The sequence below is a fragment of the Lacerta agilis genome, chromosome 5 (genome assembly GCF_009819535.1).
Source record: "Lacerta agilis isolate rLacAgi1 chromosome 5, rLacAgi1.pri, whole genome shotgun sequence".
Lineage (NCBI taxonomy): Eukaryota > Metazoa > Chordata > Lepidosauria > Squamata > Lacertidae > Lacerta > Lacerta agilis.
In genome coordinates this window covers 93938604-93953127 of record NC_046316.1, presented here as the reverse complement: position 1 = coordinate 93953127, position 14524 = coordinate 93938604, and the positions used below count along the sequence as shown (strand labels likewise).

The 14524-nt window shown below is 49.4% G+C and overlaps 1 protein-coding gene across 6 annotated transcripts in view; it reads right to left on the bottom strand.

Annotated features, from left to right (window-relative positions):
• Positions 1-14524, bottom strand: part of TP63 (tumor protein p63) — a 129269-nt gene that overhangs the window by 18305 nt on the left and 96440 nt on the right. For 3 of the 6 annotated variants that reach the window (XM_033150920.1, XM_033150923.1, XM_033150922.1), the window contains 6 exons: positions 11866-12052; positions 10693-10808; positions 8504-8613; positions 7087-7280; positions 4926-5008; positions 2849-2991 (listed from right to left, as the gene is read on the bottom strand). In XM_033150920.1, coding sequence (XP_033006811.1) covers positions 2849-2991; positions 4926-5008; positions 7087-7280; positions 8504-8613; positions 10693-10808; positions 11866-12052 — 833 coding nt within the window. The remainder of the gene's footprint in view (positions 1-2848; positions 2992-4925; positions 5009-7086; positions 7281-8503; positions 8614-10692; positions 10809-11865; positions 12053-14524) is intronic. The other 3 variants (XM_033150924.1, XM_033150925.1, XM_033150921.1) reach the window with 3 other exon arrangements.

Sequence of the window (14524 nt, the reverse complement as noted above, 5' to 3'; positions counted from 1 at the left end):
CCAATTGCTGTTTGTTCCGATTCAGCACTGGAGATTAGGTTTCCCTGGAGGAAAGCAGTGGGGCAGCTGGAAGTGTGGATAAGCCATAACATTCCCTGTGCAATGTGAGTTGCAAAAATGAATACATATAATCCGAACTCCCTTGATGGGGATTGCAGGGAAGGAGAGCTGCTCTTGTGCTGATGTCCTGCTTGCAGGCTTCCCACAGGCAACAGGATGCTGGACTAGATGGGCCATTGGCCTGATCCAGCAGGCTCCTCTTATGTCCTGATAAGGTATCTGAAGAAGTGTGCATGCACACGAAAGCTCATACCAAGAACAAACTTAGTTGGTCTGTAAGGTGCTACTGGAAAGATTTTTTTTTTTTGTCCTAATAAGAGACCTTGGAAGAACCTTGAAGGCTTTTGCATCCAGAAAACACTAGTATTGGTGTGGTTTTTTTTTTAAAAAAGGAAATTAGGGGAAGTACTTGGAAAGAACTTCGGGAAAGTGTAAATACTGAGTGCACGGGTGTGGGTTTGTGTTCACACACAGCTCTCCATTGCATTCATCCTAGCTTTCTACAAGAGTCTTGGTCTCTGCGTTAGAGTTTCAAAGAGAGAGGATTCGCAGCTTCACATTTCTGAAATGTGAAACCACTGGGGGGGCGTGGTTTCGCTCCCAGCACGCATGTGCAGCGTGTGTACTATGCATGCGTCGGATGCACGCTGCACATGCATGCTGGGAGCACCGCGCTGCCAACGGGCGAGCCCCAGGCGGGGCAGCCTCACTCCACGGCTTGCTCGCGGCCCGGCAGCGCCGTACTGTGCTCTGTAGCAGCGCGCTGCCGGTGGGTGAGCCCCGAGCAAGCCCGTCCAGGCGGAGGCGAGCCAGGGAGGGGCACCCCGAGTGTCACCCTCTCCAGGGTGGTACTCGGGGCTCCCCGCCCCCTTCGCCCCCTCCCTACTCCACTGCCTGCAGAAGCCTAGTGGTGCCATCAGTGGAGCCCCAAATATAGAGGGGGCTTGCAAGCAAAGAAGCAACACACATTATCATCTGTAGAAGAGAACCCGGTGAGACCACCGAGTCCAGAGCCAAGAATTACCTAACTGCACAACTAGTCTAGTTTTGTTGTGTGCCTACTGCAACTGGATGCCTGCCACGATATTTTTGGGGGAAGAGGGGCGGTTTGTTAATTAAGTGGATGGGTTACTGGTGGTTTGTTTCCTTGCTTGCTTTTAAAGCAAACAGCCTTAAAAATGCTAGCTTTGCCTACCCGAAGAGCCAAAAACAGTAATTATCACAAAGCAATTTTGTCAGCAGCAGGAGGGAAAGGTTCATTTATTTCAATGCAGCTCTGCTTACGAGGAGACTTCTCCCTCCCCTGTTGGAAAACCCCTGTGCTTCAAGGGGAGCCTTCCAAACCACCTGGAAACAGACATACGGAGGCCCTGAACAATCTTGCAGAACTCTTGCTCAGAAGGTACCAAGAGAGGGCTGGCTTCTGGAAAGTCTCTCCCAGGACTGAGAAAGATAAAACACCCTGAGTGGTTCACAGTTTCCCAAATACAAATATTCCCTTAATGAATTCCAGCAGAAAGAAGTGTCTGGAGTGTCTGGTGGTGGTTGAAGGATGGATGGCAGCTAACAGATTGAGGTTGACTCACGACAAGACAGAAGTACTATTCTTGAGGGACAGGGGGCAAACAGGTGTGGGGGACTCCCTGGTCCTGAATGGGGTAACTGTGCCCCTGAAGGACCAGGTGCGCAGCCTGGGAGTCATTTTGGACTCACAGCTGTCCATGGAGGCGCAGGTTAATTCTGCGTCCAGGACAGCTGTCTACCAGCTCCATCTGGTACGCAGGCTGAGACCTTCCTTGCCCGCAGACTGTCTCGCCAGAGTGGTGCATGCTCTGGTTATCTCCTGCTTGGACTACTCCCATGTGCTCTCTGTAGGGCTACCTTTGAAGGTAACCCGGAAACGACAACTAATCCAGAATGCGGCAGCTAGACTGGTGACTGGGAGTGGTCCTGAAAGACCTACATTGGCTCTCAGTAAGTTTCGGAGCACAATTCAAAGTGTTGGTGATGACGGCCTTGGCTCGCTAGACCTGAAGGAGCATCTCCACCCCCATCGTCCAACCTGGACACTGAGGTCCAGCTCCGAGGGCCTTCTGGCAGTTCCCTCACTGTGAGATTCCCTCAGTAGTGTCACCTGTCCTGTGGAATGCCCTCCCATCAGATGTCAAGGAAATAAACGTCTGACTTTTAGAAGACATCTGAAGGCAGCCCTGTTTAAGGAAGTTTTTAATGTCCGATGTTGTTGTTGTTGTTGTTGTTAGAATCATAGAATCCTAGAATCCTAGAGTTGGAAGAGACCCCAAGGGCCATCCAGTCCAACCCCCTGCCAAGCAGGAAACACCTTCAAAGCATTTCTGACAGATGGCTGTCAAGCCTCCGCTTCAAGACATCCGCTTGTTAGACCACCTCTCTCTGCTAGCCACAATCAAAGATAGCAATGCTTCTGAATACAGCTGCTGGGAAGCACAGAAGGAGAGAGGACTCTTGCGCCCAGGAATCTGGTTACCCCCAGAATCCCACCCACCCACCCAAAACCCAAAACAAAACAACTGCACACATAAAACAAGCAAATCCGAGCAGCCGTGTTCATCGATCGACCGTGTTAATAAAGCCAAAGAGACACTGTACTGGGTCAGGGATGCACTAGTGGCAGGCAGCATAGCAAGAGCGATGCTCTTCATGTACGTGGAAAACATCCTGTCCACTCTCCCACCCCCCTCTATTGCTCTCAAGCACCCCGGCCCAGGTGCTTTTGGGGCAATCTGCAAGTTGGCTTCCGAATACTCACTGTTTCTGCAACAGGTGCTGGTGTTGTTGTTGTTGCTGCTGCTGCTGCCGGTACGTCTCAATGGTGTGTTGGGGGAGGTACTGCATCAGCTCCAGAGACTCCTTGATCTTCAGCAGCATCTCATAAGTCTCCCGGCCTCGCACCTGAGCACAGACGAGAGGGACCAAGAGACTTAACAGATGCTCAGGGCTGCTGGGCCAGACCTGTTGCCCATCTCGTCCAGCATCCCGTTCTCATAAAAGCCAGCCAGGTGTGCCTAGGGGAAGACCGCATGCTTGCAGGCCTCCTGCAGGCATCCGTTTGGCCACTGTGAGAACCGGATGATGGACTTGATCCGTCCAGCAGGGCTCTTCTGATGTTCACATGGTATTGTTGTCAGTACTACTCAGGAATGGCCTGCACTAGATCAGATTGTGGTCCTTCCGGTCCGATTTTCTGTCCCTAACTTTGGGGGGAGAGATGACCCTGGAAATTCGCAAACAGGGCGCATTCAAAAGGGGTGCACAGATTCTAAATGGCCCTGGGAGCAAGAGGATTCGCCCTTCCTTTAATCTTGTGATGTGGCTCCCCCGTTAAAAAAAAAAAAAAGAGTGCACAGACATTTGTGAGAATAATGTGGAGAAATGCAGTATAATGAGGCAAAATTGCAGATAAAAATGCACCCAATGAGAAATGTGCACAGGATACAGATGAATGTGCACACAAAATTTCATGTTGATCTCTCTTCCTCCCTCCCTCCCTCCCTCCCTCCCTCCCTCCCTCCCCCACTCTCTCTCGCTTGAAATAAATATCACATAAATGTGGAAATGAGGAGGACTGAAGATTGAAAAGATAAGAAACTGAGAGAAAGCAAAATTGGCAGATTCATCCACTCCTCTCTGTAGTTGCTGTCAACCTTTCCTTATTTATCCTTATTTTTGATTGCATTTCTATCCCACTTTCCTCACCCCCCAAGGAGCTCAATTTCTCCCACTGGTGTGCATGACTCTCCCACTCCTCATTCAACCCCCTCAACCACCCTGTGAGGTAGGTTCGGCTGAGAGAAGGCAGTTACTGGGCCCCAAGGTCTCTCGGTGAGCTTCGTAACTACTGAGTGAGGATTCAAACCCTGGTCTCCCAGGTCCAAGTCCAACACTCTAAGCATTGCGCTACCAATGGCTCAAGGACCCTGGAATGAGGAGAGAATTGCTTGGTGTTCTGTTGCCAGATTCTGCCAAAACTCAAAGAGTGAGAGAGATTTCCATTCCCTTTGGCCTTCCCAAGGCCTGGCACAAACTGAGCCGCCCTCGCTTCATGCCAACTGTGGCAGAAGATGAGAAATCCACCCTGCTCCTGGCACAACGAATGGGAAGACATTAAAAAGGGTCGGGATCTTTCTCTCCCAAATCAGCATAAACAGAGTGAGGGCTAAGCCATATCTCCATTTGCCCCACTGCTTTTCCCTGGGAAAACCTGTTGTTTTGTTTTGGCTCTGAATTAGAACAAAAGGCAGCTGGGGTTTCTATGGATTGTCGTTTGTTTTAATTCAGCACCAAAGAGTGAGGGGTTTTTTTTGGGGGGGGGGGTGGAGAAGCAGAAAACTGCCCAGACCCAGGAGCCTTGGAAGCAGGAGACAAACAGAAAACTGCTTGGAACTGTGTTTCCTGGGCACACGACAAGCAGAAATGTGGAGGAACCCAAATTCCCCCCATCAGCAGCGGCGGCGCAACCCGATCGGGTGCCTGGGGTGGCATGCATTCCATGCAACCAGGGGCGGGGCCAGCCATGCATGGGGGTGGAGTCAGCCACGTCGGGGGGCAACCACATGGGGCCAGCTGGGGCAGGACACTCCGTGGGGCCTCCAGGGAGTCTTCCTGCCTCCTCCCACTCAGCCGCCCTGCAGATGAGGGGCGTGCTGCAGGCCCCGCGGTGAGTGCCGCTCGGCATTTTGTCACCCCTCTCAGTGGTGACACCTGGGACGGACTGCCCCCACCGCACCCCCCCTTTCTCTGCCCCTGCCCGCTAGGAAATGGTTCGGCACAAGTGAGGCAAAAGGTTTATTCAAGGACGGGGGGGGGGGCAGGCATGCCACACTTACTGGTAGGTATAGCAGCTCATCATCGGGAGTGCGCCGTTTTTTGACCGAAGTCATCTGGATGCCGTGTGTATTCTGCCGGAAGGCTGCCAAAGGGGGGGGAGGGAGGGAATGGCAGTTGTCAAGTTAAGTCCAACAACCTATCAGGTGGCTCATATATTTTAAAAAATAATAATCAGGTGGCTCACAGCCACAAGGAACATGTTTCCTCTCCGTTCTGTTCTGCAGTGCACATGCTGCGTGGTGCGCTCGCCCCATGCTCTTATTTTTGTGGGAAGGGTGTTTCACATCACAAAATAATCTAATAAAGACTGCCTCAAACTGTCTCAAGACCATTGGTCTATTTTGCCCACTACAGTGGCACCTCGGAAGTCGAACGGAATCCGTTCCGGAAATCCGTTCGACTTCCAAAATGCTTAGAAACCGAGGCGCGGCGTCTGATTGGCTGAAGGAAGCTCCTGCAGCCAATCGGAACCCGCGTTGGATGTTTGGGTTCCAAAGAACGTTCGCAAACTGGAACAGTCGTTTCCGGGTTTGCGGCGTTCGGGAGCCAAAGCGTTCGACTCGCCAGGCGTTCGGGATCCAAGGTACTGGCTTCTCAGAGTGGCTATTTAAGAGTTTTCCAGGCCACTGGTTCTCAAAGGGTGTGGCAGGACAGGATGGCAAATGTGGCAGGAACACTCAAGAGCAATCTAAGACACATTTAAGCGTTTCAGTGTAGTATAGTACAGTAGTAGAGCATCAAAGTATTATTATTATTATTATTATTATTATTATTATTATTATTATTGCAGAATATGGACAGATATATTTTCAAAAGGAGAGCAAGAGCACTGAGCCGCCCTGAGATCTTGGGGTATATAAATTTAATGAATGAATAAATATATATTTTAAAAAAGAGCATAGAGTGATGCTGAAGACAATATTGTCGTGAACAAGGAGGTTTCTTTGTGTTGTTGAGGAGAGGAGAGTTGGTTTGTCTCAAATGAGACCTCATCTAAATGAGATTACCCAACAAAAGCAAGCTCACGCCTCTCCTTGTCATTGTAATGCATACTTGAGATGCACACGTAAGAGTTTATAATTACAATTTGGGAACGATTCCTGCTCCTTTGTAGCTGCATTGCTTTGCACTTTCTGGATTGCAGTTGTGTTCTATGTTATGAATCAGGCGCCACTGGGATTTGTTTCCCAATGTATTTCTTATCAATAGAAAACTTGATATGGCAGGAGAAAATTGTTATTGTATTGTATTGTATTGTATTGTATTGTATTGTATATATTGTATAGTCAGCCACACCAACAGGTTAAAGAACAGTTTTTTCCATGGGTTGTTGGGCTTCTGAATGGGAAAAAATAGTGGTAGAATTGACTTCCAACAAGCACACAGAGTGCAAACAAGACGGAGTGTACGGTATGTGTGGGGGAGGGGGGCTCGTTTAATTTCACTGCACACAGGTGGTGTAGTGACAATAAAGGATTATTATTATTATTATTATTATTATTCTGAAAATGTGGCCCAGAGAAAAAACTTTGAGAACCACTGGGAATATCCCTGGAGATTAAACCTGGAGCCTTCTGCACGGCCAAGCTAAGCATACACCCCACTTTAAATCTGGGGTTCAGTGCTGACAGACCAGGTGTCAGGGAAGACTCAGTGCTTCCTTTACTTTCACGCAAGCCAGGGGCATCTGGTTGGCCACTGAAAGAACAAGGGGATGGGCTGTATCAGGGGTCAGCAACCTTTTTCAGCTGGGGGCCGCTCCACTGTCCCTCAAACCTTGTGGGGGGCCGGACTATATTTTGAAAATAATAATGAACGGATCCCTATGCCCCACAAGTAACCCAGAGATGCATTTTAAATAAAAGGGCACATTCTACTCATGTGAAAACACGCTGATTCCTGGACCATCTGTGGGTGGGATTTAGAAGGCGATTGGGCTGGATCCGGCCCCCAGGCCTTAGTTTGGCTACCCACTGGCCTGGCCCAGCAGGCTCTTATGTTCAATCCGTGCCGAAGGGTTCTGTGTGAACCGCAAAGCTTGCACATTTCTAAAGCACCGCCTCCACAAAGCCCCTCCCACTCTGCTGGTTCTCTGAGCCACGCAGCCGTGCCCCCACCCACCCAGCCACAGCCTCGAGCGCCCCCTGCTGGCCTACTTACGCCTCTTCGTACCATCACCGTTCTTTGTGCTGTCGGAGACCTGCTGCTTCCGAATGCTGTCCTCGTCGGCTTTGCGGTCCCTGCCCGGGCAAGCGCAGATCCGAGCCTCGAAGCACCGGCGCCCCAGGACTTGCCCGCTGGAGGATGGAGAAAATGGGGGGTCTGTTAGCTCACAGCCACGGGGAGGGCTGGCACTAAAATAAACACAGCGGGCAAGCATTTTATGCACGGAAACGGCAACCCGTGATGAACCCACATATCTGGGAGCCAAGCTGGAAACCACTGGACCCGACCTATGCCCTCCGTGTGCCTTAAGCCTTGCCTACAGTTGGAGTCTGCCCCCAAACACCAGCACATGAATGAATCTGTGTGCGTGGCTCGTCTTTAAGATTCCAGCCTGTGTGCTTGGACCGATCCAAGGGCTTAGTCCACATCCTTGAGTCTTACTAACTGAAACTGATTTATATATATTATCATAAAAGGTAAAGGGACCCCTGACCATTAGGTCCAGTCGCGGACAACTCTGGGGTTGCAGCGCTCATCTCGCTTTATTGGCCGAGGAAGCAGGCGTACAGCTTCCGGGTCATGTGGCCTCATGACAAAGCCGATTCTGGCGAACCAGACCAGCGCACGGAAACGCCATTTACCTTCCCACTGGAGTGGTACCTATTTATCTACTTGCACTTCGTGCTTAAGAACTGCTAGGTTGGCAGGAGCAGGGACCGAGCAACGGGAGCTCACCCCGTCGCGGGGATTCGAAACACCAACCTGCCGGTCAGCAAGCCCTAGGCTCTGTGGTTTAACCCACAGCGCCACTCGCGTCCCATATATTATCATAGAATCATGGAATTGTAGAGTTGGAAGGAATCACCAGGGCCATCCAGCCCAACCCTGCTGCAATGCCCGACACAGGACTCGAACCCACAACCCTAAGATTAAGAGTCTCATGCTCTACCAACAGAGCGATCCCAGCCTTGGACCCCTCCCCCCACCATTCGTTAGTACCTTTGTATTCATGCAATATTTTTATATGTAACTGTATTTTTGTAATATCTAGTTTAATATCATTTTTTGAGTACCACTTAGTGAAATTGCTAATATAATAAGTGGTGTAGAAATCAACCCTGCACTGGTGGATCCTGCAATATTTGGCTGCAGTTATGGGGCAGGACCTCCGGGCACGATTCTCTACTATCCTATGACTGTATGACTACGCGCCCCTGTTTGTGAATTGGGAATTGCTATGTTTGTGAGTGTGGTATTGGGGGGGGGGGGAAGGCAATGAAAACAAAAGCCCCTTCTGCTTCTGGATCAAGGTTTTTATTTTTGCTTTGGACTCATTTTTTGATCTCCCATCAAGTTTCAGAGGCTTCCAAGCCACTGCTTGCCACTCCGATCTCCTGCTAATGCTACTTACTCTCTGGTTTCAAGCGTCACGATGATAAGGATCGGGCGCCTGTTCATGCCCCCGACGCAACTGCTGTTGCACATGAAATTGTACAAGACGGTGGTGAATTCTGTGCCGACCTGGACAGAAGAAAAAAGGGGGAGTTATTCCGAGTCGACTCTTGAGTCACGCAGGAAGTGATCAGGTTGCTGAAGGCTGGTGCAAGACACACACACACACACACACACACACACACCCTTCCTTTCCCCTCTCCAAAGTCACCGAGAGAAACTTGTCTGCTTCAGATGTAACTTTAATTCAGACATAGGAACCTGTTTTGTACCAAGTTGGGCTGCAGGTCTCCCCGAGTCCAATACTGTCTTTTTCGACTGAAAGCAGATTTCCAGGTCTTTTAAGTGTGGCAGCAGCTACACTTTGGAACTCCCTGCCTATTGAAATCGGGCAGGAGCCTTCCCTTGTACCCTTTCAGCACTCAGATGCATCAAAAGTTGCCACAAGTTTTAATTGGTCTTTAGTTTATTGATCATAGAATTGTATAGGTAAGGGAAAAGGTAAAGGTCCCCTGGACGGTTAAGTCCAACCAAAGGCAAATATGGGGTTGAGGCGCTCATTTCACTTTCAGGCCAAGGGAGCCGGTATTTGTCCACAGACAGCTTTGTGGGTCATGTGGCCAGCTTGACTAAACAACTTCCAGCACAAAGGAGCACCGTGATGGAATCCAGAGTGCATGGAAACGCCGTTTACCTTCCTGCTGCAGCGGTACCTATTTATCGACCAGCACTGGTGAGCTTTCGAACTGCTAGGTTGGCAGGAGCTGGGACAGAGCAAAGGAAGCTCATTCTGTTGCGGGGATTCGAACCACCGACCTTCCAATCAGCAAGACCACAGTGCCACCTGTGTCCCTAGAATTGTATAGGGACCCACAAGGCTCATCAGTCCAGCCCCCTGCAATGCAGGAATCTCAACTAAGCATTTTAACTTTCCAAGGGTCTTTTTTCTCATTGATTATTGCATTGTTTTCTCAGTTTTGAGGTTCGTTTTCAAGCAGTGAATAGATTTTAAAGGTAAAGGTAAAGGGACCCCTGACCATTAGATCCAGTCATGTCCGATTCTGGGGTTGCGGCGCTCATCTCGCGTTACTGGCTGAGGGAGCTGGTGTACAGCTTCTGGGTCATGTGGCCTGCATGACTAAGCAGCTTCTGGCGAACCAGAGCAGGTACCTTCCTGCTGGAGCAGTACCTATTTATCTACTTGCACTTTGATGTGCTTTCAAACTGCTATGTGGGCAGGAGCAGGGACCGAGCAACGGGAGCTCACCCCGTCGCAGGGATTTGAACCGCCGACCTTCTGATCGGCAAGCCCTAGGCTCTGTGCTTTAACCCACAGCGCCACCTGCGTCCCTTTTTATGAATAGATTTTATGAAACAGATAAATGCCATAGCACTTGCTAGCGTGCGCATAGGTCGGTTGTTTCCGCTTGCTGAAAGGAAAGAGCAATGGGCAGCAGTGAAACATGAACAATGGTTTAGTGTGATGTGTGAATGGGCTTATTCTGTTGCATCTGAAGGGACAAAATGACAGTCCTGTTTAGAAGACCCCAGACTCCCAACTTGTGGCATGTGATACACAAGTAGCAGTCAAATACAACATTCCTTGTTTTCCTAGAGAGGACATGCAAGGGGATGTTTGGTCCAGCCAGTCACAAACTTCCTGTTTCCTCCTGGAGTGGGACATACTTCCTCTTGCATGTGACTAGAGGTGGGCATGACCTTACCTGTGCAGGTAACAAAAGCACAAGGCACTCTTCTTTCCCATCTTCCTTTCGTCATGTGAACTGCAGTGACTGCCAGTCTGCAGTCACTGGGATTAACCCACCATATGGGGTAGATCCATATGTACATATTTATAACTAAGTCTACCTTCTGGGATCCAACTGTGAACAGAATGTGACTAAACTACTTTTATATACTCTAAACAAAATTGTGGCGTGTTTATTCTTTTAGGAGGGATATAAAGGGGACTTACCAGGAATCTGATATTGAGAGGCTTACACAGGCCTGCAACCAGCTAACTGCTGTGCGTTTAAAGGGGGAATGTAAAACTCTGCTAAGTTATAGAACTTGTTAGCGCAAGTTAGGAAGGATAGCAATAAACAATATACCCTCTCCTGCCTCCCTGGACATTCCCGCACAACTCACCTGCGGTGGCTCGTAGGGGACCAGAACACTCTGCCTGCCAGTGATGGGGTCCTCCACATACTGAGCGTGGCTGTTTCCTTCCACTCTAATCAGGTGGCTGGGAGGAGCTATTTGACCTGCAAAAGCGTACGGGAAAGGAACGAGGTCAGCAAAAGAATCAGCATTTCGGAGAGAGGTAACCCGAGGAAAACAAGCAAACCTCCACAGCTCAGGGCGCATTTCTTGCTGTGAAACCCCTGCACCTATTGGCATACCTCAACTCCACCTTGGAGAGCTTCCCTAGTGACAGTGACTGAAATGGACCTGTGTTGTGGTCGCTGCTGCAAACTGGCCACTCTATAGCTATGCGTCATATTGTCACATAAGTGGGGTGCCTGCCCCTCTCTCTGCCAAGCGGTGGCAAGACTCCACAGGGTTCCAGGCACTCACCCAGGGTCTGTGGTTCCTCTGGAAAATGGAGGCATGGTGGAGGCTGCCGTAGCTTTAGGGAATATGGTTTATTAGCTTATTTACACTTTCAGTCTTCATGGAGGGAGTCCAGCATTGCCATTTCAAGGGGGCTTGTCCCCCACAGCAGTGCAGCCTGAGAGTCCAAAGGCATCTCTCCTAGCCAGCCTTCAGCCAGCCTGCCCAAGATGGATCCCAGTCTTTCCTCTCCTCCTCCTCCTCCTCCTCCTCCTCCTCCTCCTCCTCCTCCTCCTCCTCCTCCTCCTCTTCTTCTTCTTCCCAGAACACCCTGCTAAAAACTCTCTTTTCTTCTCACTTCAAACCCACACCCCATCACCATGGCAACCTCTGTCTGCCCAGACTCTCAGATGGGACATCAATCCCTTTTGTCTTATAAATGCCTCTATCCCAGGTGAGGCCCTGGCTTGGAAAGGAATCTTAGCCTCTACTTTTCCACTGACCCCCCAATCTTCTCTTCAATGCTCCAAATAATCAAAATCCTACCATTTATTAATTTCTAGGGTTTGGGAGTGGGTCGTCCCCAAATCTATACAATATGATAAGTATATTGACAAGCCGGAAGGTGTGCAGAGGAGGGCGGCCGAGACATGGAAACCAAGACTTATGAGGATCGGTGCATGGAATTTGGGGTGCTTGGCTTGGAGGAGAGGAGACTAAGAGGAGATACGAGAGCTGTCCCCAATGATCTGGAGGTGCCCAACTCACCTTCGTTGAATTCCCGGCTGAGCTCGTGGTTGGGGCAGCGCTTCACCACCTCGGTGACGTGCTCCGCTTTCTTGTAAACGGGCATGGCACGGATGACGGCACCCTGGGGAGGGGGGGTCATCACCTTGATCTGAATGGGACACGTCTTGGCGATCTGGCAGTACAACTTCTTCAGTTCGGTGGAGTACTGATGGGAGGACAAAAGGGAAGGAAGGCAAAGTCAGGAGAGCAGCCGAGGAAGACCCATTTTGCATTGGTAAGAACTCGATCTTTTGTCAGCAACGAAACTCTGGAACTCCCTACCTATTGACATCGGGCAGGAGCCTTCCCTGCAGCCTTTCAGCACCTGCTAAAAGAAGTCTGCATGCACACGACAGCTCATACCAAGAACAAACTTAGTTGGTCTCTAAGGTGCTACTGGAAGGAATTTTTTTATTTTGTTAAAAATGCTGTGTTATGTGTGCATTCTGTAGTTGACTTCCTTTGTAATATTTTATTTTTAAATCTTTAAGATAACATTTTAGATTCCTGTTAATTATGTTGCTTTGAACGCATGCTTTATATTTGACTTTCTTCAGCAATGTTTTATTTGATGTCTTAATATGTTGTAAACCTCTCTGAGAGTTTTTTTTCTTAAGAAAACATAGAGTGGTATAGAAATGAAAAACAACGACAAAACAGTCATGGCCAGATGTCTAGAAAATTGGCTTGAGTTTTAATCCAATTCTTATTGTTCTTTTAGCTTTTCAAAAGTTTTAAATTATTGTTGTTATTTTCTTTTATTGATACTGTTATTTTAATTTATTTATTTTTTGCAAACCACTTTGAGGCTTGAGTTGGTTTGTTTGTTTTCTACAATCAAGAAGTGTATACATTTTATGAAATTAAATAAAAGCGAAGTCACGAGCCACAGCCCCTTATCCTTCCCTCTAGGCTGCACAAATCCTGCTGAGGTCTCTTCGCAATACATGGGCCTGTCTGCATCCACCAAGAACACAAAGGCAATCAGCACACACTTAATATAAAACATGGAGACTGACAGGGGGTGTCCAGATATCTCAAGGGCTGTCACATGGAAGAGGGAGCCAGCTTGCTTTCTCCTGCTCTGGAGGGTAGGACCAGAACCAATTGATCCATGTTACAAGACAGGAGATTCCAACTAAACATCAGGAAGAACTTTCTGGCAGTAAGAGCTGTTTGGCAGTGGAAGGGTTTCCCTTAGAAGGTGATGGACTCTCCTGCCTTGGAGGTTCTTAAGCAGAGGTTGAGATGGCCATCTGCCATGGACTCTTCAGCTGCGATTCCTGCATTGCAGGGGGTTGGACTGGATGACCCTTGGGGTCCCTTCCAGCTTCACGGTGGTCCAAGGCCTGGAAATGATGCCTTATGAGGAACGGCTTAGGGAGCTGGGTATGTTTAGCCTGGAGAAGAGAAGGTTAAGGGGTGATAGGATAGCCATGTTCAAATATATAAAAGGATGTCATCTAGAGGAGGGAGAAAGGCTGTTTTCTGCTGCTCCAGAGAAGCGGACACGGGGCAATGGATTCAAACTACAAGAAAGAAGATTCCACCTAAACATTAGGAAGAACTTCCTGACAGTAAGAGCTGTTGGACAGTGGAATTTGCTGCCAAGGAGTGTGGTGGAGTCTCCTTCTGTGGAGGTCTTTAAGCAGAGGCTTGACAGCCACCTGTCAGGAATGCTTGGATGGTGTTTCCTGCTTGGCAGGGGGTTGGACTGGATGGCCCTTGGGGTCTCTTCCAACTCTAGGATTCTAGGATTCTGTGATTCCACCCCAGTGTGCAAAAGATGTCAAGCGCCTGGAAGGCTGCAGGAGCTAGTCTGTTGTTTGCACAGGGCATGGAAACCCCCTGGCTGCGCCAACCACAGAAAACTGCTGGCATTTCCTCCCTTCCCGGCTATTCATGCCTTTCAACGGGGCTGGCGGGAAAGAGTGTGCAGCAAGCTGTCTGTTTGCTTTCAGAGCGGCCCGTGAAAGGGTGCGTGCTCCCAGGCACGATCCAAACTGCGCAAACAAAAGGGGCCGACAGGAACGCACACGTTAAACTGGAGCAAAGCTCGCCCTTTGCATCCTGTCCGGATAATAGGTTCCTGGCAAGGGTGGTTGGTTAGGCAGGTGGGTGGCAGTGTGGCAATGGAGGGGATTAGCGATGGATATTCAAGGAGGCGGGTGGGTGGTGGGATTTTATTCTGTTACAGGTTGCTCAGGTGAGAAAACATGAATCGGGGGGAAATTAGAAGAACTGGCCAATTATTTTCAAGCATGAACTCCGGCTCTAACTCTCTGCTCCCCACTCAGCCCCACCCCACCCCTTCTCACATCGCTGCCCAAAGGATTTAGGTCATCGTCGCAGCGAAAGGAACTGCGAATACCTCGTTCAAGGTTTCAAGCCCTCTTTCGAACGCGACAATGTCGGATTGTGCAATCGCTTCTCTTTCTGGTGCCCGCAGGCGAAGGATTACGCACACAAAGGATTTACACAGCCTGCGGAAACGGGAGCGTGCCAAACGAGGCGATATATTGTTTGAAAAAGAAGAAGAAGGAGAGGAAAGAAAACCAGATTATTGCAACACTCAAAGCAAGTTGTTGGAGGGCGAGGGGGGGGGTTCTTGTAAAATAAAATAAAAAGGATTCCCAGA